This window comes from Eubalaena glacialis, chromosome 3 (genome assembly GCF_028564815.1).
Source record: "Eubalaena glacialis isolate mEubGla1 chromosome 3, mEubGla1.1.hap2.+ XY, whole genome shotgun sequence".
Classification (NCBI taxonomy): domain Eukaryota; kingdom Metazoa; phylum Chordata; class Mammalia; order Artiodactyla; family Balaenidae; genus Eubalaena; species Eubalaena glacialis.
Genome location: NC_083718.1, coordinates 188,448,597 through 188,473,811, shown reverse-complemented (window position 1 = coordinate 188,473,811; position 25,215 = coordinate 188,448,597). Strand labels below are relative to the sequence as shown.

The following is a 25,215-nucleotide window of genomic DNA, read 5'->3' as shown; positions in this document are numbered from 1 at the left end:
ATTATTGGTGACTGTTTTGGGTTGAATTGTGTCCCTCAGAAAAGATATTGAAATCCTAACCCCTGCTACCTCAGAATGTGACCCTGTTTGGAAGAAAGGTCATTGCAGAGGTAACTAGTTAAGTGAGGTCATACTGGAAGATACTGCTTTGGGAAAGATCTCTGGTGTTCTCCTTCCTTGCTGTAAGTACTAATAAATCCTTCCTTGGGAAAAAAAAAAAAAAAAGATGAGGTCATACTGGAGTGGGATGGGTACCTAATACAATATGACTGATGTCCTCATAAGAAGATGGGGCCACGTGAAGACACAGACACTCAGGGAGAATGCCATGGGAAGATGGAAGCAGAGATCTCATGATGTGCCTACAAGCCAAGGATCACAGGGGTTGCTGGCCATCACCAGAGCTAGAGAGAAGCATGGAACAGAGACCTATCACAGCCCTCAAAAGGAACCAACCTTGCCAACACCTTAATATTGGACTTCTAGCCTCCAGAGCTGCAAGAAAATAAATTTCTGTTGTTTTAAGCCACCCAGTTTGTGGCACTTTGTTGCAGCAGCCCTAGGAAACTAATAGAATGACCCCAAGAGCTTTTGTTTAGGTGGGTTTTTACCCTCTGATATTTATTGCATAGAATAAATGCAGAGCAATGGCGTCCTCACAGGTCACGTAGCCTCTGGAAAACTCCACTGTACACTCGTGGCAGGCGTCGTCACAGGTCACGTAGCCTCTGGAAAACTCCACTGTACACTCGTGGCAGGGAGGGAGTGAAAAAGGCAAATTACATCTTATTTTGTTGCAGAAATCGTTTTGACCCCACAGACCCCGAAAAGGGTCCCCAGACCTCACTTTGAGAACTGCTGACTAATCCAAATGTTGTCTTTGTTGTGAGAGGAGACTGAGCCTCAGTGATGGGGAATTGGCCTCCCTCCTCTTGGCCTAAATACAGTTCCAGCTTCCTGACTCCCATGTGGGTGTTCCTAGAATCACAGAGCCATGAAGAAATGTTTAAGGGGGGTGTGGGGGGAAGACAAGTAACTGGTGTGAAGCCAACTGGTTAGTCCAGACTAGACGCTGCTCTAGACTTTGTTACATCACTAAGCACAGACTCTTTTTATTTTATTTATTATTATTATTATTATTATTTTTTGGCTGCATTGGGTCTTCATTGCTGCATGTGAGCTTTCTCTAGTTGTGGCGTGCGAGGGCTACTCTTCGTTGCGGTGTGCGGGCTTCTCATTGCGGTGACTTCTCTTGTTGCAGAGCATGGGCTCTAGGCGAGTGGGCTTCGGTAGTTGTGGCACACGGGCTTCAGTACTTGTGGTGCATGGGCTCAGCAGTTGTGGCTCGTGGGCTCTAGAGCACAGGCTCAGTAGTTGTGGCACACGGACTTAGTTGGTCCGCGGCACGTGGGATCTTCCCAGACCAGGGATCGAACCCGTGTCCCATGCATTGGCAGGCGGATTCTTTTTTTTTTTTTTTTTCACACACACACACGCATTGTATTTTATTTTTACAAGAGATAAATAGACTGACATCAAGCATTGTACATGGATGACCACAACAAAAGCAACAATGATTGCAATTACCAAACATGAAACACACTCATACTATGTCATAATATTGACATTCAGTCCAGTAATCCTCCACTGTAGCAGCTCCTTTACTTTGCAGTGAAAATTGATTTGTATATTCTTTGCCTCTGAGTCCTTGTGGGATTTTTTTTTTTTAATTCAAACAGAAAGTCACAAAAATTATACTCATCCTCATCAGTTCACTCAGTCCCATGTAATTAATTTTTTTTTTAATCTTGATCTTTTGTTAGCACTTTTATGAGTTCATCAGTTTTTCATTAGAGTTCTGAAAATGCGTATTCATTCAGTTCAGCAGTACAGTCAGTTACCAGAAACCTGTACTTGTCAGAGTCTTTTCCATGAATTTCTTGAAGATGAAACCCTTTTATAGGAACATATTTGCAAAAGCATCAGAGTACACCCAGAACTGTCTGTAAATGACAAAAGACTTAAAAATGACCACGGTTAAAGATTTGATGAAAGTTCATAATAATGCAGTTGACAAGAAAATTAGTTATTTCTGAGATATACATTTTAAAGTAATAACTAGGATTATGACTTATAACATTATACCAGAACATATAAGATTTTTAGAAATTTCATGTAATGTCTGAAACATTTATATTAACATATTTCCATACAAATCACCCAATGAAAGTTTAGTATTAGTTGTTTTGTTTGTTTGTTTTTTTATACTGCAGGTTCTTATTAGTCATCAATTTTGTACACATCAGTGTATACATGTCAATCCCAATCGCCCAATTCAGCACACCACCATCCCCACCCCACCGCAGTTTTCCCCCCTTGGTGTCCATATGTCTGTTCTCTACATCTGTGTCTCAACTTCTGGCAGGCGGATTCTTAACCACTGTGCCACCAGGGAAGTCCAAGCACAGGCTCTTTACTTTTTTTCTTTTTTCTTTCAATTTTATTGAAGTATAGTTGATTTACAATGTTGTGTTAATTTCTGCTGTACAGCAAGGTGATTCAGTTATGCATATATTCTTTTTCATCTTCTTTTCCATTATGGCTTATCACAGGATATTGAATATAGTTCCTGTGCTGTACAGCAGCACCTTGTTGTTTATCCATCCCATATATAATAGTTTGCATCTGTTAATCCCAAACTCCCAATCCTCCCCTCCCCATTGATAACCACAAGTCTGTTCTCTATATCTGTGAGTCAAGCACAGATCCTTTAAACGGGCTTGTGCACAGCACTCATTTATTTTAAAAAGTGATTTAAAGAGCATGGTCCACATTTTAAGCCAGGAGCAAATGCTTATTCCCAACATTTAAGGACACATCTGACTCTAATGCCACGGAACCCCCGAGATTATATGAAGAAAATGTGAGTGTGTGTGTGCATGTGTGTACACGTGTGTGTGAGCACCTGACACATGCACTTTTTGCAAGGGAGGAGGATCCATAACACTCGTTTCAAAGGGGGTCCAAGGCTCAAAGAAGGTGACACACCACTGCAAGAAGTCAGTAGTTCCCTGGTGGCGCAGTGGTTAAGAATCCGCCTGCCAACTCAGGGGACATGGGTTCGAGCCCTGGTCCAGGAAGATCCCACATGCCGCAGAGCAGCTAAGCCCGTGTGCCACAACTACTGAGCCTGTGCTCTAGAGCCTGTGCACCACAACTCTAGAGCCCGCGAGCCACAACTACTGAAGTCTGCACACCTAGAGCCCGTGCTCCGCAACAAGAGAAGCCACTGCAATGAGAAGCCCGCGCATCACAACAAAGAATAGCCCCCACTTGCTGCAACTAGAGAAAGCCTGTGTGCAGAAACGAAGACCCGACGCAGCCAAAAAAAAAAAAAAAAAAACCTAAATACAAGAGTTAAAACCATAAAACTCTTAGGAGAAAACACAGGGGCAAATCTTCATAACCTTGGATTTTTTTTTTTTTTAATATTTATTTATTTATTTAGGCTGAGCTGGGTCTTAGTTGCAGCATGTGGGATCTTTTTTTTTTTTTTTTTTTTTTTTTAGTTGCGGCATGGGGGCTTCTTAGTTGTGGCATGCGGGATCTTGTTCCGCAACCAGGGATCGAACCTGGGCCCCCTGCATTCAGAGCACGGAGTCTTACCCACTGGACCACCAGGGAAGTCCCCATAATCTTGGGTTTGACAATGGTTTCTTAAACATGACACCAAAAGCACAAGCAACAAAAGGAAAAATAGATAACTTGGACTTCAAATTAGAAACTTTTGTGTATCAAAAGACACTACAAGGTGGGAATTCCCTGCTGGTCCAGTGGTTAGGATTCCGCGCTTTCACTGCTGAGGGCCCAGGTTCAATCCCTGGTCTGGGAACTAAGATCCTGCAAGCCGCGTGGCCTGGCCAAAAAAAAAAAAAAGTTTAAAAGAGACTACAAGAAAGTGAAAAAACAAACTACAGAATGGGAGAGAATATTTGCAAATCATATATCTAATAGGATCCAAAAAAATATAAAGAACTCTATGACTCAGGAACAAGACACCAAATAAAAAAATGGCCAAGTGACTTGGAAAGATTAAAAAATGGCCAATAAGCACATGAAAAGGTGTTCAACATCATTAGACACTAGGGAAATGCAAATCAAACCCATAGTGAGATATCACGTAACACCTACTGGGATGGCCATAATAAAAAAAAAATGGAAAATAACAAGTGTTGATAAGAATGTGGAGAAATTGGAACCTTCATACATTACTGGTGAGAAGGTAAAATGGTGCAGCTGCAGTGGAAAATGGCTTAGTATTTCCTCAAAAAGGTAAACATAGAATTACCATGTGACCTAGCAATTCCACTGCTAAGTACATACCAAAAAGAATCGAAAGCAGGGGCTAAAACAGATATTTGTGCACCCAGGTTCATAGAAGCATTACTGGCAATAACCAAAAGGTAGAAACCACCCAAGTGTCTATCAACAAATGAATGGATATATGTGGTATATCTATAAAATGGAACATTACTCAGCCATAAAAAGGAATGAAGTATTGACACAGGCTCCAACATGTATAAACCTTGAAAACATTACACCAAGTGAAATAAGCCAGATGACTATTGTATGAATCCCCTTATATAAAATATCTCGAATAGGCAAATTTACACCCAGAGACAGAAAATAGAATAAAAGTTACCAGGAGTTAGGGTGGGGGAGGAGAATGGGGAATTATTGCTTAACGGGTGTAGAATTTGTTTGGGATGATGAAAAACTTCTGGAAATAGATAGTGGTGATGGTTATGAAAGCTTTGGATGTACTTAACGCCAGCCAATTGTACACTTAACAATGGTTAAAATGGTAAATTTTGCTATGTACATTTTGCCACCAAAAAAAAGAAAAAGAAAAAGACTAAAGCATTGTCTTTCACAGTAACTTGTCCATAATAGCATCAGGGGCCCTACAGAAAGACCGAGCGTCTGGGGAAGCTGCCCCCGCTTAGGCACGAGAGTGCCCCCCTCAAGAATGTGCAGTCATGGTGGCAGTCTGGTGGCCAAAAGAGGGGGCCCAAAGGTGATTGTCATTAGTTACAGCCGGTCTCAGAAGTGGTGGCTGTGTGACAGTGATGTTGGAGGGTTTTAATTGCTCCTGAATTAATGTGCTTACTCCTCACCCCTGGGGCACCTGCGTTTAATTACTGTCTTAGGTCACATATGCAAATGAGTCTGCTATCATTCCTGGTCCCTGTGGATGGCAGCCCTGATTACCAAGCCCTCACACTTTGCAGCAAGATGGGCAGGAAGAAGGCTGGGCTGGCCTCCCCCTAGAGCAGAACTGGATGAAGGTGGTGCCTTGCCGGCCACATTTATGGGCCTAGATGAGCTGACACGTTCAAGGCTGCGTCTGGGGAGTCGTTACTACCTGGAGGCACCGGGAGATGAGTTGTCAATGGCAGAGGAGCCCTGGCGGACCTGAACTCCGGAACCCTTGGGGATAGAGGGTTCTTACAAAAAGGAAAGATTTGGGACAACGTCGGCCTGCAGAAGAGACCGTGGACCAGGGGTGGCCAATTCAAAAGCCGTGGAGGGCTGGGCAGGCATGTAACTAAGGGAAGCAGGAGGCAGGGGGCTGCCTGCAGAAGAATCCCTGGCGGTCCAGGGGTTAGGACACTGGGCTTTCACTGCCGAGGGCCCAGATTCAATCCCTGGTCGGGGAAGTAAGATCCCACATGCCGCGGGGCAACTAAGCCCACTCACTGCAACTACTGAGCCTGAGGGCCACAACTACAGAGAAGCCCTCGTGCCGCAATGAAAGGTCCTGCGTGCCACAACTAAGACCCGACGCAGCCAAAAATAAATAAATAAATAAATATTAAAAAAAAACGGCTTAAAAAAAAAATGGTGGCCAACTGCTGTCTTCTAGGAATGCGGGCCCAGTGTTGGCAATTTTCCAATCCATTAGAACGCAGAAATTGGAATTTAAAAAAATAATAAATGTATTTATTTATTTTTGGCTGTGTTGGGTCTTTGTAGTTGCACACAGGCTTTCTCTAGTTGCGGCGAGCAGGGGCCACTCTTCATTGCGGTGCGCGGGCTTCTCATTGCGGTGGCTTCTCTTGTTGCAGAGCATGGGCTCTAGGCACGTGGGCTTCAGTAGTTGTGGCATGTGGGCTCAGTAGTTTTGGCTCGCGGGCTCTAGAGCACAGGCTCAGTAGTTGTGGCGCACGGGCTTAGTTACTCCGTGGCATGTGGGATCTTCCCGGACCAGGGCTCGAATCCGTGTCCCCTGCATTGGCAGGCAGATTCTTAACCACTGCGCTACCAGGCAAGATTTCTTTTTTTACAAGGAATCTGTTTTTTAGATTTTGACAACTCATTTGAACTAAAAAAAAAAAACAATACTAGGTTGCCTGCGTTTGGGGGTTGGGGGTGGGGATTAGCCGGGAAGGGGCTCAAGGAACTCTTGGGGGTGTTGGAAACGGTCCGTTGTGGTGGTGGTGCTGGTTACCCAGGCGTATATGTGAAAACACATCAAACTGTATACTTAAAACAGGTGCCTGTTACTGAATGTTAATTATACGTCACTGAGGTTGGTTCAGTGGGTCCCCACACTTCTCCCAGGTTGCTGTGAACTTTCCACTCCAGACTCTGTCCCTTTTTGTTCAGTCATGGCCACAGGTGCTTTATATGCTCTAAAGACCTTCCTCCTCTTTCCCTATGCCCTGTACCTCTTCCTAGGTAAGTGTATCAGCACCTGATGGTTTAATTCATTCTATGCTGGGTGGGAGCCTAAGTTGATGTGACCATTTATAATACTCTGTAATAAGCCATGAGGTAGCACTATTGGAGTATTAGCCTCATCGTACAGATTTGTTCAGTTGTTCAGTGGGAGGGCCAGAATCCAAACCTAGGTGGTCCAGCTCCTGCTGTGCTCTCAGCCACTGCACTGCATGAGCTTGGGCTGCTGTGGGGAGCAGGATCTCCACTGCTGGGAGGAGAGCTGACTGTACACAGAATTCTTAGTCAAGAGCCAGGCTCCTGTCCGGGCTCCCTCCCTGCAAATGGCACAGCTCGCAGCTCTGTGGCCTGAGTTGACTGCCTTCGGACGCCATCTTCCGGCCTCAGCTGCATTCAACAAAAATAAAATTACCAGGGCGGGCGGGTTTTTTTTCAGGGGAAGCCTGGCATTCTAGGCCTGCCTGGTCATCACCAATCCTGCAATCCATCTCCTGTACTCTAGTGCTTCTCAAGCTGAGCTGCACATTGGAGTCAGCTGGGAAACTTTTAATACTGTCTTTGGTTTCTACTCTGAGGTTCTGATTTACTTGGTCTGGGCAATGGGAGACTTAAAGGCTTCCGAGGTGATTCCAATGTATGGCCAAGTTTGCAAACTACACTGTTTCAACTTTTCAGTTGATTTTTGTTCTAATGTTGCAGGAATCTGGAAGTTGGAAGACAACCACAGATGAAAAGTAAATATTTTGCGGGAAAGTATTTGTATTATGAGGTTAAAATTTAAAAAGAAAACACATAATGCAAGTCCAGAGACTACTACCAGAGATGTTTGCTTTAAAAACACTTTAAGTTCCTGCAGTTGTGATCCAGAGAAATGTTTAACGTCACAGGTCATCTTGAAGCCCAAGAGTGGCTTTCTGGAAACTCAGAATTAACGTTGCCTGTCCTGCTTCAGACAGGGCCCCCAGGAAGAGGCCAATGGTCTGCAATTCCTCCTGGCCTACTCCTGCCCATCCGCATCAGGAACATGCTTCGTGCTTGTCTCTGCTGGGTCAGAGCTGTCAACCATCCTCCCCAGGGGCTCAGTGTCCCCAGGGCCAGGGAGGCCCCAGCAGCCTTCCTTCCAGGTGGAGCAGATCTGAAAGGGCTCCTTGCCCTTCAACCCAAGAGTGAAAAATGCGTTTAACTGCCATTGTTTTAAAATAAAAGTGTCAGGAAATGTTGACATGAAACCAAGTTTAGAGACACTAATGCTAACTTGCTGCTCTAAAGTTTGGATGAACAAACATTCTAGTGAGACTGTCAGGCCGAGTTCGACCCACTTCCTTGCAGAGTCAGTTTTTAGATGGAAACCAGTCATACAAAGCTGGGACAGGCGAGTGGTTTTGGCTGTACACAGGAGAGCTGTACCACATTAGGTGAAGCAGCGTTTTGTCATTATTTGGAGATTAAGTTATGGTTTAAGACGTATGTGTGTGGTTGCCAAGTTCAAAAGGGGTGGTGGCTTTGTGACATGACTTGAGTCCTACTGTTTAGTCAAATACTAATCTAGGTATTACTGTGAAGCTATTCTGCAGACATAATTAAAACCACTTATCTGTTGACTTTGAACAAGGAATGATCTTGGATGATCTAGGTGGGCCTGAATCAGGTGAAAGGTCTTAAAAGCAGGGCTGACCCAAGAGAAATTTCACCTGTGTCCTGGTCACCCTCCCTTCTGACTGGCTGCCCTATGGATTGTGGATTAGCTTAGCCACAATCACAGGAGCCAATTCCTTGTGATAAATCCCTTAATATATGTACCTTCTACTGGTTCTGCTTCTTGGGTTAAACCCTGATACACATGAGCAATAACAACAATGTCCACTGGGGGGCCTCGCCAGGTATTATAACCCAATTCAGAGCAACCATAGTATTTCATGTCTCACTGGTGCTTAGTCATTTCTCCAGAATGGTGCTTTCTGCAATGCTAATGCTTCACACCCGTGGTACCCAACTCAGTGAGCATCAGCCACGTGGAGCTTCTGAGCACTTGAAATCAGGTTAGTGAAAATGAGGAAAGAAATTAAATTAAAAACATTTTTTTTTCAATTTTTTAGGCCATGCTGTGCAGCATGCAGGATTTTAGTTCCCCGACCAGGGATCGAACCCATGCCCCCTGCATTTGGGGTGTGGAGTCTTAACCACGGGACCATCAGGGAAGTCCCAAAATTAAATTTTAATGTATCTAAATAGGGTTCTCCAAGACCCTCTGGATGCCCTCCTACTGCCCCAGAGCTACCTCTAACCATTCTTTTACCAGTTTCCCCTAAGGATAGAGAACCTGCCCCTCAGCCTGCCCAGGACGCTCAGCTTCCCCCTGGTTTGGACTCATGGTGTGACCTAGAAGCTGCTGTCCTTGAGGTAATCTGCGAGAGCTCTGCACTTGTCTTTTCTCCCAAATTAACATGTCTGATCCTCCAGTCAGGCCTCTGGGCGCTGCCCGAGCTGCTGTGGAAGGGCACGGGCTGCCCCGTCTCTCACCTCTTCCCAAACCGGCCCTTCCCCAGGGCTTACGCGACATCCTGCACAAACTCCTCTTCCCCTTCTGTCATGACACAAAGCCTCAGCTCTTGTAGAGGTGCTCCATGAATACTCAAGACGCGAGGACAGACTGACGGACCACTTCATACACACACAGAGCATCCCTATGGGTCACTGAGGCCTTTTTATTTTGCACACAAAACCACCGGGGATCTTGCCTGTGGACGCCTCGGAGATTACAATGCAGATACACATGGCTCCAGACACTTGGTGGAAGCGAGGTGAGAAAAACAATGATTTGGGCCAATTATATGATTAGAGAGCTAGGGTTTCCAGCAGGGTTCCAGATGGTCAAGCTCGGCTTCTGCAGCGGGTCTAAGGAAGCAGTGAGAACGTCACAGGAAGGGGAGAGGGCAGTTAACTATCAGAGGCCCCTCAGAGCATCGGTGGGGGCCTCGAGCTGACCAGGTGACATCAGGAGCAGGTCTAATTAGCCGACGAGTGACCGCAGGGCTCACCCGCACACAGCTTAATTAGCGAGGGGGTTTCTGAAGTTCCTGCCGGCAAACTTGGCCTTGCTGCCCAGTTCCTCTTCAATTCTTAGGAAGCAGAAAGATAGAGAGACGGGGAGGGAAAGAGAGAAGTCACACCTCAATGCAGTAAGTTTTCCCACCCAGAGAAGTGGTCAAAGACACACTTCCTGCCAGGAAGTTGGGGACCCAACCATCGCCCAGTCTGTCTAACTATTCCCCTAAATGTGAGCTTCTTGGAGATGCCAGGAATAGAAGAGCATTCGGCTCTCTCCGTCCACCCAATTCACCCAACAAGTTGTCCACCGGCTACCCCTTCGCCTTCCTTCTCTTCCCCCCAATGTTTCTGAAGGACAAAGGAGAAGAAATGGTAGGACTGCTATTTCTTAGAATATTTAAGAAAATGTTTTTTCAATGCAAGGATAACCCAGTTTCTGCAACAAATGGCACAGGGAAATAAGAAGGGGGCACTCATTAGTGTGAACTCTGTTTGGATCCTGATATCAAAAAAAAAAAAGGGTATTGATATTACCACTAATCGTGGGCATCATCACTGTAGAGTGATTATGTTAAAAAACAAAAATAAGTCTTTATCTGAAAGAAATATATACAAGTGAAATCAAAAGATGCCTGAATTTGCTTTAAAATTCTCCATGAAAAAAGGGTGTAAAGAGACAAAACATGGAGGAATACAGACAGCTGGTGTATCCAGATAATGGGGAAGGGAGTACATTCTACTGTTCACTGATTTTTTATATGCTTGAAATTTTCCAGGATAAAGTTTTAAAGACAGGGTAATGTGGGAGGACTTATAAAATGGACGTTCCTTTTCCCTTCAAGACTGTAATAAAATAACAAAAGGGCAGGTCTCCCTGTGTTTATAGGTGCTTCCCAAGGACACACTGAGACAAAAAAGGGGAGGGACCAGAATGTCAGAAGGCGCTGAAGAGTGGAAACCCTGCTGTTTGCCCTTTGGCAATTTTTCTTCCTCTCTCTGAGCTCTGGTATCTTTGTCCACAAAACAAGGGTGTAAAATGAGAGCATCAGTTGTCTAAAGGGGAGCCAGTTCCCTCTCCCACCAGAAGATGGCAGCATCATGTGGAGCAGGCCCCGCTCTGGGCCAACGCTGCCAGGCACCCGACCCGTCCCACCCTAACATATCGGGCCAGGGCCCCTGCCCCACCCTCGTACCAGCCCCACAGGGCCAGGGGCTCCTCCTGGAGACCAAGCAAGCCCACACAGGCAGCGAAGGCAGCCGCTTTACCTGAGGATCTGATTGTACTTGGCCAAGCGCTCGGATCGGCACGGTGCACCAGTCTTGATCTGGAAGGAGGAAAGAAAGGCCACAGTTGCTTACAGTGGACGCTGAATCTTCATGGGCATTTTGGACAAGGGGAGGGTGCCACGGCAGAGAGCCAGCAATTTCTTAAAGAGGATCCCTGGCCCTAGGAAGGAGGGGATAAAAGGGGCACCCAGGACCCCATTCTCCCCCCTGCCCCCCCAGTCTGTGCTCAGGAAGTTGAGGTCAGAGAGAGAAGCAGGGAGCACCCTTCACCCCAGGGAGCTCTTTACCTGCCCGGTGCACAGTCCCACCACCAGGTCGGCGATGAAGGTGTCTTCAGTCTCCCCGGAGCGATGTGACACCATGACGCCCCACCCATTGGACTGGGCCAGCTTGCACCTAGAAGCCAGGGACAACCAGACGGCATGGGTCCACTGCCTGGGCACTGTGGCCCCTTCTGGCCTCCTGAGGCCATGACTCATCACTCCCGGTGGGGGGCCCGAGGCAGCCCTGAGCTCCCAACTGCTGGGGAAGAGGGTAACCCTCGCCCTCCTCTGAAGGGCCCGAGGACCTTTCTCTGCTCTCTAGTCACGTTTGAAAAACTGGGATTCAGACTCCTTGAGGGAGAGAGACGTGTGTCTCCTGACAAACGTTCTCCGTGTGATATTAAATCAGGAGTGTAGGGCCACCAAGTGGTCAGGATTAGAACACAACTGCCCAACGCCCCGATCCCCTAGGGGCCAAAGCTTACTTTAAACGCCACCAGGAGTTCCAGTCAGGAGGGCCCCCTCCCTCCGTGCAAGGGCACTTACGCCTGCAGGGACTCGGTCACGGAGCCGATCTGGTTCACTTTGAGCAGGAGGCAGTTGCACGATTTCTCACTCACAGCCTTGGAAATCCGCTTGGGGTTGGTCACGGTGAGGTCATCCCCCACCACCTGGATTCCCGCGCTGGCAGTGAACTTCTGCCAAGCTTCCCAGTCATCCTGGTCGAAGGGGTCCTCGATGGACACCACTGAGCAGAGCAGGGCAGAGCGTGTTCCATCAGTGTGGCCTCCCAGGCTGCTGACCCGCAGCACCCCCGAGCCCCCTCCCGCCCTCCCTCCCGCCTCACCTGGCCTCCCAACCCCCTCCTGGGACCAGGACTGCAGTCACCTGCGATCCCCCAACCCCACAGTTGTTAAGTGGGAAACTTGCTGCCCAGGGTGGTTTGAGTTTAGTGCCACCGAGAGTAAAAACAGAGCTGTAGGCCCAGAGCGGTGAAGACCGGGCTTTGGGTCCTGGCTCCGCTTCCACCAAGTTACTTAACGTTAAACGCAGGGACTTATAGACGCCTCCCGGTCTGAACACCTGCTCCACCATTTGCTGTGTGCCCCTGGGCAAGTTCTAACCCACTCTGTGCCTCTGTGTCCCCTCTCCCGTGTGCATCAGGTGACGCAGAGCCTAGAAGCACCCAGTGGTCCTGGCTCTCAAGGCTCCTTTCCTCACTGTCAGCGGAGCCAGGACCACGTTTGCTCAGGCGGCGATCATACCGCACCACGGCTGGCCGGCTGCCCGCTCTGCGGCACCAAGCACCCAGTGAAGGCTCCAGCCACTCGCACACCTGCAGCCGCCCGGGAGCACTCACCTGGGTGGTCCCTGATGAAGGACTTGTACAGGCTGGCCAGCTCGTCGGCTGTGATGTACCTGCTGGGGTCATCGGGTGACTTGAAGTCCAGGTCATACTTGCCCGACCGGAAGAACTCAGAGGCAGCCACATCCATGCCGATGACGACCTTATCGGTGTAGCCGGCCTTCCCGATGGCGTTCTTCAGCAGCTCCAGGGCTGGAAAGAGATGGCGGTGAGAGTCTGGAAACCAGGAGGATGGAGACAAAATTCCCCTTTAACTCTGCCAAATGGGAACCGTACCGGAAGAGGAAGAGGTGCTCTGGCCCCAAGCACCAGTTTCAAAGATTCCAGTTACTCTTTTCTGCTCTGGGGCAAGAAACCATTGGTCAGGGGCACTAGTGCATGGCCAAGTTGGAAATGGACCCTAAGAGGCTTTTTCACTGACAAATGCTCCCAAATTTAGCACCAAAGAACAGCTGTGCCGGCCAAGATACAGTGACCAGCTGAGATCAGCTGTCCCGCCGAACTAGTAAATAGAGCCAAGGCTGAGATCCAAGAGGGAGCCCAGTGGACGGGGGGGCCCGCACAGCGAGGACCCCGCCCCAGCTCTGCTGTCCGGCCCAGGCTCAGGGTCGGCCTCGCTCAGCAGCGCTGCTGGTCGGGAAACTGACAGACACCGGCCCCTGTTCCACAACAAAGATCCCCAAGATTCAAACCGCGTGAAGGGCCACTTTTTATAGGTTAAAATAGCCGAACGTCAGCAATTTCGTATGACTGACCCAAAGAGCAGGATGGACATTTTCTTTCACTAACCATCCTTGAAGGCAATGAAATATGCTTGGAACCCTACTTTTTCTTCTAAAACAAAAAATTCATCCATGAATTCTTTTCCTAAGACTTCTGTATTCTCTACTCAACTCTCACATTTAATCCTGTGCCTAAGGATTCAAAGCTAAATAAAGCCTGTGCAGCATTAGGGCGGCTGAATGACCCGAAACGGTTACTGACAGCAGTCCTCATCGCAGCCAGCATCCTTGAACACGGAGCAGGTTGCAAACCTTTGCCATCGCTGGGGGAGCAAGGACGACAGCAAGAAAACGAACCACCTCCCTAGCCCACCGTCAGCCCAGTTTAAGCAAATCATCAGGCCGTTCAGAAGTCGAATTAATAAGAAAATTTCTCGTGATTTTTTTTTTTTTTAAAAAAATGAAGCGCTAGCTCCCACATCTGCAGGGTTTTGCATTTTGCTACTTAATGAACGAAAGGTGGAAAGAGCAGCGCCTCTGAGGGCAGGCGTGGAAGGCTCGCAGACGTTGGGGGCGGTGCTCAGAAATCCAGGGGCTTCCTCTGGAGCCTCTACCTTCTTTGTTCTCCAGGATGTTGGGAGCAAACCCGCCTTCGTCTCCCACGTTGGTGGCGTCTTTCCCGTATTTCTCCTTGATCACGTTCTTCAGGTTGTGGTACACCTCCGCTCCGATGCGCATGGCCTCCCGGAAGTTTTCGGCCCCGACGGGGAGGATCATGAACTCCTGCATGGCCAGCTTGTTGCCAGCGTGAGAGCCCCCGTTGATGACGTTGAAAGCCTGTGGGGAGAGAGACAAGTACAGCTCCAGGCCCGGGGGGGTCCCACCCCTCAGCAGCCCCCCGATGCCTAGCTGCATGGCTCCCACGTGGGGCCCGTGCGGCTCTGAAGCCACCAGGTCTCTCTGCACTGCGGTCACTACCACCACAAGTGCACACAACCCGACAAGGCAGGTACAATTTTCATCTCCCATCGACAAGTAAGGAGATGGGTGCAGGGCGGCTGCGTCACCTGCTCAAGGTCACTCTTAGCTGGTGGCGGCGGAGTTATTTGCAGCCGAGACCCCCAGAGCCTGCTCTACCCGTGTGCTGGAGAGTCACCCGTGGATGAGGTCAAGCGGCGGGAGGTCTCGGAACCCCATGAGAAAGCGAACGCTCGCCACTCACCGGAACTGGCAGGATGACCTCGGCATTGCCAGCCAAGTCGGCGATGTGGCGGTACAGGGGCACCCCCTTCTCAACGGCGCCAGCCTTGCACACAGCCAGGGACACGCCTAGGATGGCGTTCGCACCAAACTTGGCTAGAACAGAACAGGTTATGTTAAGGGATTTCTTACTCACCAGCCTTCCCGCCTCCCCGCCTGCGCTACTGTGTGCACCCTGGATTGTATTCGGAACCTTTTCCTTTCTATCTCCTTTGCACATTCACACCAGAAATGCAATAGCCTTCCATGTAGGCTGCTTTTTCCCCCAAAGAGAAAGCCCTTTCTTTGGTCCATGGGACTCTGGAAAATTCCACAAATTGCTCGATTATATAAAGCACGAGCCTCTTCTGAGTAACCCTACATGCCTGCTGCTGTCAGCTGGCTATGCTCCTGATATTTAAAAATGTGATTTATTAGAGTTAGGGGAGGACCGCAGACAGTTACGTAATTCATCGTTAGGGACGACACGACCTCTCCCCAAAGGACTTCAAGGGTCTTCAGAAGAAGCCACAATCTTCCTGGCAAAGACCCCACCTCAGGCCACTCACATTTATTTTCTGTGCCATCCATCTCTATCATCAGCTTGTCGATCTTCTCCTGCTCCACGACGTTCAGTTTCTACAGGGAGACGGAGGATAAGCTGCTTGGGAGGGAGTGGTGCCTCTACCTGCATGCTCTGTGCCCTCCTGTCACAGAGCCATCAACCCTTGGAACCGTGCAAAGCCCAGATCAATTCTATGTTATCCATGTGTTTGGCAGGCAAAAAAAGGGGGGAATGCCAAGAGAAAATGGGGAGACAGAACAATGTCCTTCACTTGCTTTAAGAGCATCAGGCATTTCTCCAAGCACGAGGGATCCGACAATGCATGGTCCTCATGTCATAAAGGGGAGTCTACTGAGGGAGTCCGAGGTCACATTACACATGAGGCAGAATTGTCTGGTTCAGGATAAAGAAGGAATTACTCCAAAGCAGTGTGACTTTTGGGGCAGCAAATAACAGAATTCATTGTTCTTTACCATCAAAGTCAGTTTCTGCCGTCACTCGGCTGCCCTCAGTGACAGCAAACTCCATCATCTGATGGGAGATACGAGTTTTGTACGTAGTCCACAATCATTTAGCAAAATGTTTGACGACTGATGAAAATGACTATTTTTGGTGAGAGTATAAATAAAACTGGTGTCTTAAAAACTGGCTCGAAGTAATGTAATAAAGGTCGGCATTACTTTAAAAACTCCGTAAGTGAATGATACCAGCATGTTATTTATAACGTTTCTTATATAAAAGCTAAAATATGAAAGAAAACCAGAATCTGTAAGTCCATCATGCCATGTTAACAATTTGGCATCTTTTGCTTTCGTGACAAGGCATCTTTGGGTAAAGTTAGAAGCCACCCCAGCAGATGGCTTGAGGCCAACCCTCACCAAGAGTTAGACTGAAGTTTGTCTCCCCCAAGTAAAGAAAAATGTCCAGGAAAGCCCTGCTCACTGTCAGTCAGGCCAGGTGAGGGCGCTGAGGCACAAAGAACAGCGGTGTGTGGAGGGCCCCAGGAGGCTGGGCCGGAAGGTGTGCGTGGCAGGGCAGTGCTGAAAACCTCCGCCTGGGGACCCATTACAGACAGCCATGTGGGCCAGGCCACAGCAGGCAAGCTGGGGAGAGGATCAGCAGAGGAGCCGCTTGCCCCCGGCGTACAGGGTGGAGCCGGGAGAGGGGCCATACCAAGGAGGACACACAGGCCGAGGCTGGGTTTGGACCCGAGAAAGGGCCATAGTTACGGAGAGCAGGGCTGGAGGGAGGATAAACGAGACCAAGCCCCAGACCCACTTCACCTAAAGCAGCGCCACTTTTATCTGTTTGACGCATTGAGGCTTCAAGTAGGATTTTATATAACGGGAGTTCTGCTGTTTAAAAACACAGTAAATAATTCCACAGTTCATGAAAAATGAGTCAGTCGCCACGGATACTACATTGAACGCCCCTGAGAGCCGCTCTTAAAATCTGCATCTTAACTCCCCGAAGGTCAAGATGGCTGTGGGGAAACATCAAGGCTCTAAGAGCCTCCCGTCCCTCGGATCCAATTCCATGCGCTGTTAGCCATGGACACATGGACAGGCAGAGGGTGCGTTAGGAAAGGCGAAGTTATTCGCATGCACGACAGGGAATCCAACTGGCTTCTTTAGCTCTCAGAATAAGCTCTTCCATGAACAGGAAAGCCTCCTGGGCTGGCCTGGGAGGCGCTCTGATAGCATTAATATACATTAGTTATCAGGAGGCAGGTCCTACCTTGCTAACCAGGGCAGGCGCAATAGTTTTATTGATGTGCTCAACAGCCTTTGAGACACCTAGAAGGAATAATCAAATCAAATTACCGACATTAATGAAAGACAGGCTTGAGCAGCATTGCTGGAGAGAACCACTCACCACGTTAACCCAGATATTCAGAGCCCACCAAAGACCTTCAATGGGACCTCCTTCAAATCCCCATCGCCCTCTCCCCCCCGGAATCGGAGGGCTTTCTGGCCCAGTCTGAGTGCTCTTACCTAGGACCCCCAAGGGTTAGAGCCGCACACAGAGCAACCATCCAGAATGTCTGAAGGGAGGTTAGTTGGCAAGACCATGCACTGGACAGGCCAGCTGCAGAGACTAAAGGACGCCCAATGTATGTATTACCTGTGTGCACAGGGCTGGTGCCAGGAACTCGTTAATATACTTAATGGGTCTGGAGACACCTGACCAGTAGAGATGGGCAGAGAAGGAAAAAAGAAAGACTGAGAAGAGAACAGGCTGTGCAGGAGGCTGAGTGAGAGAAAGAGAGGAAACAGGAAGACAGGGAGAACGCTGCAGGGACCGTGCATCTGTCCTCATTACAGCCAGGGCACAGCACTGTCCTGCTGCTGTAGGCACGTACGGCCTGGGCCGCCAGCAAGGCCCCTGGGGAGAGCTCTCTGCACAAGCTCCCTCCCTCCAGTGGGGCGCTGTGACCCTGGCCCAGCGCCCCCAGCCCCACCTCGCCCTCGCCTCCTCCCCTGCGGCGTTTCTGGACTCTTTCCTCATCGCCCTCCCTGGAGAGTTGGCAGCACATGTGCCCTCCACCTGTCTACACGTGTGGCCCTTCAGAGGGCCACAAATCATGAAGTGTCATGATACGTTTTTGCTTCCTCTCCAGAACCAATTCCCGTCCCCGTTGAGAACGCCCAGTCTAGCCCTATCTGCTTTTCTGTAGTTTGGCCACACAGGTTCTATCTACAGAAAGGTGAACACTGCCAACACAGTACCCAGCCCGTGTGCATACAGCCCAGAGGAGGCTGGCTCTGCCAGAGAGACCGAAAGACAACGACAGGCCATCAATGGTGAGCCATCAGCCAGGCCTTCGGGAGCTCTTCTCCTCCACGACTAGACCCTGAAGAGGCCTGATGGCCCGGAAGGCCCTCAGAGCCCTCCCGGAGGATGGGAGGCTGCTCCTTAGTACTAGATAACTTGTCTTCTTCTTCTCCCACATCCCCTGACCCAACCAAGAGTTCTTCACAGATTGGAGACAAACCGCAGTAGAAGTAAGTGTTAAAACGCCTGCCCTGAGCTCCAGGGTCAGGGATGCTGGAACCAATCAGCCAGCTCTCCCAGCTCCTCCACGTGCGGCGCCCACACTCTGGGCCGAATCAGAGGCCTGCTACCCTCAAACGCAAGCCGCGGGGAGCAGGAGGCAGGCTGTGGCTGCCGGGGGCCGGCCTGGGCTCGGCGCTTACCTTTGCCCATGTAGCGCGTCTTGTCATTGTCCCGGAGCTCCAGGGCCTCGTAGATACCAGTTGAGGCGCCACTGGGCACAGCAGCTCTGAAGAGACCTGGATGTGGAGAGAGGAGGGCGAAAAACAGTTAATGACTAAGAAATAGCTCCCGCCCTCGCCCAAGTCCCTCCCCGCTCACAGAGGGCAGCTGCCCTTAGGAAAGGGTTACTTCCTCCCAACAACGGCAAGACTCAGACGGGCTGCTCCTCCTGCCTTTCATGTTTTTATGATTCTGCACTGCAGACACTACAGCATAGCTGATGAATTTCTCTAAAGAAAAAGGTCTAGAGCAGAGCTTCTCAGATTTTAACGTGCACACGTATCACCTGTGGGTTAAAGTGCAGATTCCAAAACAAATGGGAGGTCTGAGCCCACACCTCTCAAAGCTCCCCACTGGTGCCCCGGAGCTGGGCCGTGGACCACCCCCAGCAGCGCGGCCTAAAAGAAATACAATGCAAGCCACCTACGGGATTTAAGCTTGTCTAGCAGCTAGTAACCCACGAAAACACTGGGCTATTTTAGACAGTCCAGCTGTAGAGCACCGTGGCCAAGCTTCCCTTAGGCCAGTGAGATCAGGCTGCTAGCTTTCCAGCCTTGAAAGCGCTGGCTCAGGAGGTATCTCTACAGCTCACCTGCCTCAGCTTAGGGAGCAATAAATGCTATTCGGGGGTTCTCTGCATAACAGGAAACCAGAAAACAGGACAGATTGGAAGAGAAACGGAATAAGCACAGTAACACGAGAACCCAATCGAGCATGCACTGCACAATCCCGCAGATACAGAAACCAGCTGCCTGGTTAAGCCTAGACTGTGGAGCAGAAAAACGGCAAATCTTCTTGGAGAAGGACAGACAGTGCCAAGAAAGGTACTGCAGAAATCCGGTTACACAGGGCAGAAGGGTTAGGGGAGCAGGAAGTGTGGGCAGCCTCTTGAATCTCCTTGAAACCGTTAGGGATTTCCCCATCTGAGGTATGCGGGAGATGTGAAGGCAAATGAACCAAGAGGAAAAACCCAACCAAGTATTGCAGTCATACTTGGTTGCATGCCTGTGCCACCGCACTGACGGTGTGACCAGCAGGACACACGTTCTTCTCGACACAGGCCCTGGCTTTCTCTGTATCCATCAGGCGCTGGACCAGATGAAGAAATGAGGAAAGCAAGAGTGACCCTAATGTCAACTATGGACTTTGGGTGATGATGTGTCAACGCAGGTTCGACTGTAACAAAGGTACTGCTCTGGTGGTGGCGGTGATAGTGGGGACAGGGGGTAGACGGGAATGCTCTGTACCTTCCACTCAATTTTGCTGTGAACCTAAAACTGGTCTAAAAAATAAATTCTAAGAAAGAAAGAAGTGATGAAAGGTTCTTAACAAATTTATGACTTCCTGTTAATTTTTCTTTTCTTGAAAGGATTAAGACATATAAGAGAAAGTTCCATTCATTTAAATGTCAAAAGACATTGATTTTAGTCATTTTAAAGAGTTTCAAAGAAAATTCCCCCTCCCAACAATCTTCTAGTGTCCTGGGTCTTTTTTCTTTGTTCAAAGTCCATTAATTTCCAAGTGGAAAGTTCCACTCTCTGACTAAGTGTGCCAGTTTCATAAGCTGAAAGGAAATTCTCGCCATCTTCTGAGAACACACGGCATTTGCCACAAGGCACATGCCCAGAAGGAAGCGTGTTCTGAGGGCACCCCGACAGTACCCAAAGGCAGACTCCTGCCCAGTGAATCTCGACTCGAGGGGCCTTCATCTCTGGGCAAGGGGGAAGGGAGGACAGGAAGGGAAGGGTTCCACAGCCAGGCCTGTGATTCAGACCATGACTCAGCTCCGACCGGCAGGTCTGTGTTCAGCACCACTGGGTGATGCTGCCTGAAGTTCCTTTTCCAGCTTCAACCATTTAGAAAACAGCTGAGACATTGCTGCAGGTAACGCAGGGCTAGGGAAGCACTACAGTTTCTTAAAATAAAAAAGAAAAATGGGGGAGCTTTTAAGGGTTCCCATTCTATTCTTTTCTCATGTGGGCAAATTCTTCCTACGGGGACTTACAGCCAGGTAAAAATATGAGCTTCTGGAATGTTCCAGCACCCCAAAGTAAAAACTGTCCCGGATCCTCTAAGAGTGATTTCTCGAAACGGAGATAAGAGCGCTATATATACCCTTGTACTCCCCTAATCTTTCTCCTTTTCAAGGAAGAAAGATCCATCCTCTCACGCCGTATCTACGTATTTGGTCACAGCAAGCTGTGAAGCAAACTAGTGATAGGCCCTTTTAGGGACAAGGTTATCACATTACCTCCCCACCTCACTGACCTAGCAGCCAACCTGTGCTCTGCTCTACGTACCAAGAAGCACCAAGACAAGGACCTCTTGCCTTAAAACCCTCCCAACCTTCCCCCACTGGGGAACCACAGCCTACCAGCATGTGCAGACCAGAAAGAAGGGCTTTTACCACAACAGACGTTTTCTTGCCTAAGGCTCTGTCATTTGAAGTTTTAAAAAGTGGAGTGTGGTGTAGGGACTATAGAAACAAAGGTGGCCCATACCTTTTGAGGTGTAGAGATCAACCTCAACAGTGGGATTCCCACGAGAGTCGAAGATCTCTCTGGCGTGGATCTTGAGGATAGACATGGTGAATTTCTGTGGGGAAGCACAGTCCATATTTTCCATAAACCATAAGGCAGCCTCGACTCATTATGCAAGGGGTCACTTCTGAGGACCCCTAGACTAGAAAGAGTCTGCATAAACTAAAAACTGGATGTAGGAAGGCTGACTGGAGTGGCAGAAAATGCCTGCTGGAGAGCACTGGGAATTGTTCCTAAAAAGTAGGTAGGGGCAGCTCTGCAAGGCCCTAGTAGTTCAGGTCTTGTCCTACAGGCAAAGAAAGCCCGGCAGTGCGCGTGCTGGCGGGCAAGATTCACACGTTGATGGCGTGCAGAGTGCCTGAAGAGGAGAGAGTCTGAAACTGGCTGTCATTAGTTACCAACGAGGGTAGGCGCGGGGCCATGGGAAAGGGACCAAATCAGGACCAAGGGGACGTGAAGGCCACAAGAAAACCCATCTAGGATTAAAAAAAAAGGGGGGGGGGTGAGGAGGAGGAAAATCTGGTTTGTAGTGGAACAGTGAATTAAAAGTTGGGAACACAGTTCATCAAGTAAAACCCGAGGTAGCAGGAGAAGGCTCAATTGGTCGATGTTGGATAATCAGTTAGAAATTCTGAGTCTGGAGGCCAGGAATGAGCTCCTTGGTCTATGTGCTGTGATCTTTGCCAATTTCTGAGCCTTTCAAACCTCACAGTACTTGGGCCTTTAGCAAGACAGGGCATACAAATAACATTATCTAGTCAGTGTTGCTTTCAATGGGCATTTCACCCCATTTAAAAAACTTAATTATGAAATGTCGTGATCTGTAACTAGAGAAAGGATTCTATCTTTGAGCACCAGGATACGCCAAGGGAAGAGCTTTCCTCTGAAAACACCTTTAGAAAGAAGGGGAGGGAGGTGGTCTGCAGCTACAGAGAACAAATATCAGCAGCTCAAAGAAAGCCCCTTTCTTGCTTTTTTCCCCCAGAGGCGCTCCAAGGAACAACAGAATCGAACTACTTGTAGGACTGAAGTGGAGGAGAGGAACCAAATCAGTGTTTGGAAGCCATTATCTAGCTGGGCTCCTCTCCATTATCTTCTCTGGAATGTTCTGAAGCAGCAAATGGCATCTTTTTAAGTTTCAAAATTAGATACTGAAGTCACTTCTGTGGCTTTGTTTTTTCTTTGTAACAATGGAGTTTTATTCATTAGCCAATAAAAAGGTATCTAGTTTTTATCTCAAAAAGGCAAATTTGTTTAAAATCTTTTAGTTTTAAAATTTTAGTTAACTTTGAGTTTTGGCAAATCATATACCCGTGTAACACTGATCGCCCCAAAAAAGTCCCCAGAGGCCATTTCCAGTCACTGTAACCCCAGGCCACCACTGATTTACTTCATAGATTTTACATGCACTTTTAAGCACATCTTCATTACACTTCCTCATCATACAGTTGTAAGATTTCATTTCTGGTTTTATTTTAGTGATATAAAACAAGGCAGTCGACTGATTCCACGATGTGAAAATAAAATTCAACTTCTCTTGAAATTAGATAGAAAAACTTTTCTCCGAAGTCATTAAAATGCAGGGAGCACAGGCAGGGCGGAAGGTGGGTCTGACTAGGAGCCTGCACAGCCTTTTATCTGCCTGGACTGAAGCCCGGACCGGGGGCGGCACGAGCACACCGGGCAGCCGGGGCCTAGGTGTGCCCCGGAAGCAGGTCAACCGGCTGCCCACACCGCCCAGGGGGAAGACCACATTGCCGAGGAAGCAGCGAACAGGAAGTATTCTCAAAGTACATCCTTTTTCTGTCAGATCAGGGGCCGATTGTTGGTGGCCAGCCCAGGGAGCAGGGAGCGCCTCGCGCCCGACTTGGGCGAGGTCGCCTGCAGGGCTTCCAATGACCCCACGGCTCCGCTGCAGTCCCCTCCAGATCAAGTGCCTTCTGAAGGCAGATCAGTCCCTGCTCATTCCGGAGCAGCGACGGGCTGGACACTCAGGCGCCAGGCCGAGGGCCACCAGCGGGAGGCAGGGGCGCGGGGCCGGGGGTGGGGTGGGCTGCAGCTTCCCGGGCCTCTCTCCTTTTCCGGCCCCCTTTCTCCATTCTCGGAAGAGCCTGGCTTTAATGAGCACGCGGGTTAGGCCTGGAGCGCTCGCCACACCTTCCACCCTCACCGCCTGCTGTCCTGGTGACCGCGTGTTCTACCTCTAACCTCCCGGGACAGTGACGCGGCCCCGTAACTCGTAATCACAGGCTGAGCTGCACCTTCGCCTCTGGAGAAACCGGGCGCCGCGCCCCCGCCTCGGGCCGCGACTCTGGCCCGGGGAGGCCGCTCGCGCGCGCCGACCCGCCCCTTCCCCGCCGAACCCCCGGGCACGCCGTCTGAGAGGCAGGAGCGCCCGCGGGCCCGGGGCACCCACGCGCCGCCTGCCCGGGCGCTTGCTCGGCAGCCCTTTCTTCAGTCCTCACCCGGCCGCCTGAGGTCGCCGCACGAGAGAGAAGCAGAGGGTGCCGCGGCCGCCGAGGGTGAGCGTTAACGCGCAACGTCCGGACGTTCCAAGTTCAGCGAGCTCGTCTCCGCTCCGCCTGCCTGGACTTCCTGCCGAGCTCGAGGGGACCCCGCCCACTTCCCGCCCCTCAAGCCCACCGCCTCCGCGCTGCCTCGCCATTGGCCCAGCACGCCGTCACTCGGGCCCCCGCCTCCGAGGGAGGGGTGGGACTGCGGGCGCCGGGAACTGGAAGAGGGGGCGACGTCTCGGGTAGTTGGGGCGGGGTCGGGCTGGGCGCCCCCACTCCCCCGCGGCTATGTGAGGATGCGGGCGAGCCCCCGTCCCCCTTCACTCCCGCCCGCCGCTGGGACCCGCGGCTGAGCGGAGTCTGTGGCGCCGGGGCCTCGGGGGAGGGGCGGGGCGGCGCGGCCGGCATGAGGGCTCGGGGCTCCGTCACGTACTCCGAGTCCCGCACGCACGCCGCGTCGCCCCGGCGCCGCACGTCCGGCCCACGACCTTGGTGACGACTTTCGCGGCTCGCCCTTCCCGGCCGCCCCACCCGTCGCCCCTCAGCGCGGTGCCTGAGACCCCCGACGTCCTGGAGACGTTGGCGGCCGCGCGCCCGGACCCCGCTCCCGGGCCGCGGAGTCGCGAGCCCGGCCACGTGTGTCCCCCCGCGCCTGCGCCCTGCGCGCCCGGCCGTCCGCCAAAGTGACCCGGTCCCTTTGTCCTTGCGTCGGTCACACAGGAGTTATTAGGCCAAGAGCCGAAGGAATGTTCGCTTTCCCTTAATTACAGCGCTTCCTACGTGCCAGGCACTCCTCCACGTGCGTGCCCAGGGTTAGTTCATTCTTCGGCTCTTGTTAATGTTGGATCTTGAAAGTAAGCTTCTATACCTCCTTTTCCCATACATGTGAACCATACTTGTACTGATTTGGGAATGGAATTTCACACAGACTCGGGGAATTTCTCAAAGTTCAAAACGGGTAATATTCCAGAGTAGTCTGACAAATGAAAAACAGGCAAGAGTGGGTGCAGTTATTTTCCCCTTCTGATGAAGAAAGAACTGATAGCCATTTCAGATCAGTTCTGCAGCACATCTCCTCCCGACCCCGCAACACACGCTCAAGGCAGGGCTTCGTTTTCTAATAGAGTTATTTTTGTATTTTCTTAGCGCTCCTCTTGGTCTGTAAGTCTGAGAGCTAAAACAATGTCGTACATCTCCATACTTAACCCGTTGCCTTGCATGGAGAGATTCGAGTGTATATTTGATTTTAATTATTATTTCTTCTGGTCAGCTGCAAAAACTGCTTTTATTCCTTAATTCCTAGCCTTGGGTAAAGCTGAAGGCCTATTGAGTCCACTGTATTTGTTTTCCATTGACTAAGAAGAAAGAACTTTAGGATTAAATTCAGCAAAAAAGCAACAAGGAAATTGTAAAATGTTTCCTAAAGAATTATGTGAATTTTGCAAGCAGAGTTTGTGATTTCCCCAGCAATACACTGGTGTTTCAGACTGCTTAAGACCAAGATCCCAGCCCCATGACTCAGCAGCTAAATCAACAGCCACCATCTCCTAAACCTTAAGAACTCAACAGAAATCAGACACTTAGAGCTCTTATTTTCAGAGCAATTCTAAGGTGTGGCCCTGAAAGGGCTCCAAAACAATCTCTTTCGTTTTATG

General features: G+C 49.8%; 1 protein-coding gene across 1 annotated transcript; it reads right to left on the bottom strand.

Annotated features, from left to right (window-relative positions):
* Positions 1-9,426: 9,426 nt before the first annotated feature.
* Positions 9,427-23,626, bottom strand: ENO1 (enolase 1). The gene is made up of 12 exons (XM_061185023.1): positions 23,513-23,626; positions 21,009-21,102; positions 18,429-18,524; positions 16,969-17,027; positions 15,236-15,305; positions 14,650-14,783; positions 14,042-14,264; positions 12,700-12,897; positions 11,886-12,087; positions 11,364-11,472; positions 11,056-11,114; positions 9,427-9,860 (listed from the first exon to the last, which is right to left on the bottom strand). Exons 2-12 carry the CDS (start codon positions 21,091-21,093, stop codon positions 9,791-9,793), a joined length of 1,305 nt encoding a protein of 434 aa, XP_061041006.1. The 5' UTR covers positions 21,094-21,102; positions 23,513-23,626; the 3' UTR covers positions 9,427-9,790.
* Positions 23,627-25,215: the final 1,589 nt, after the last annotated feature.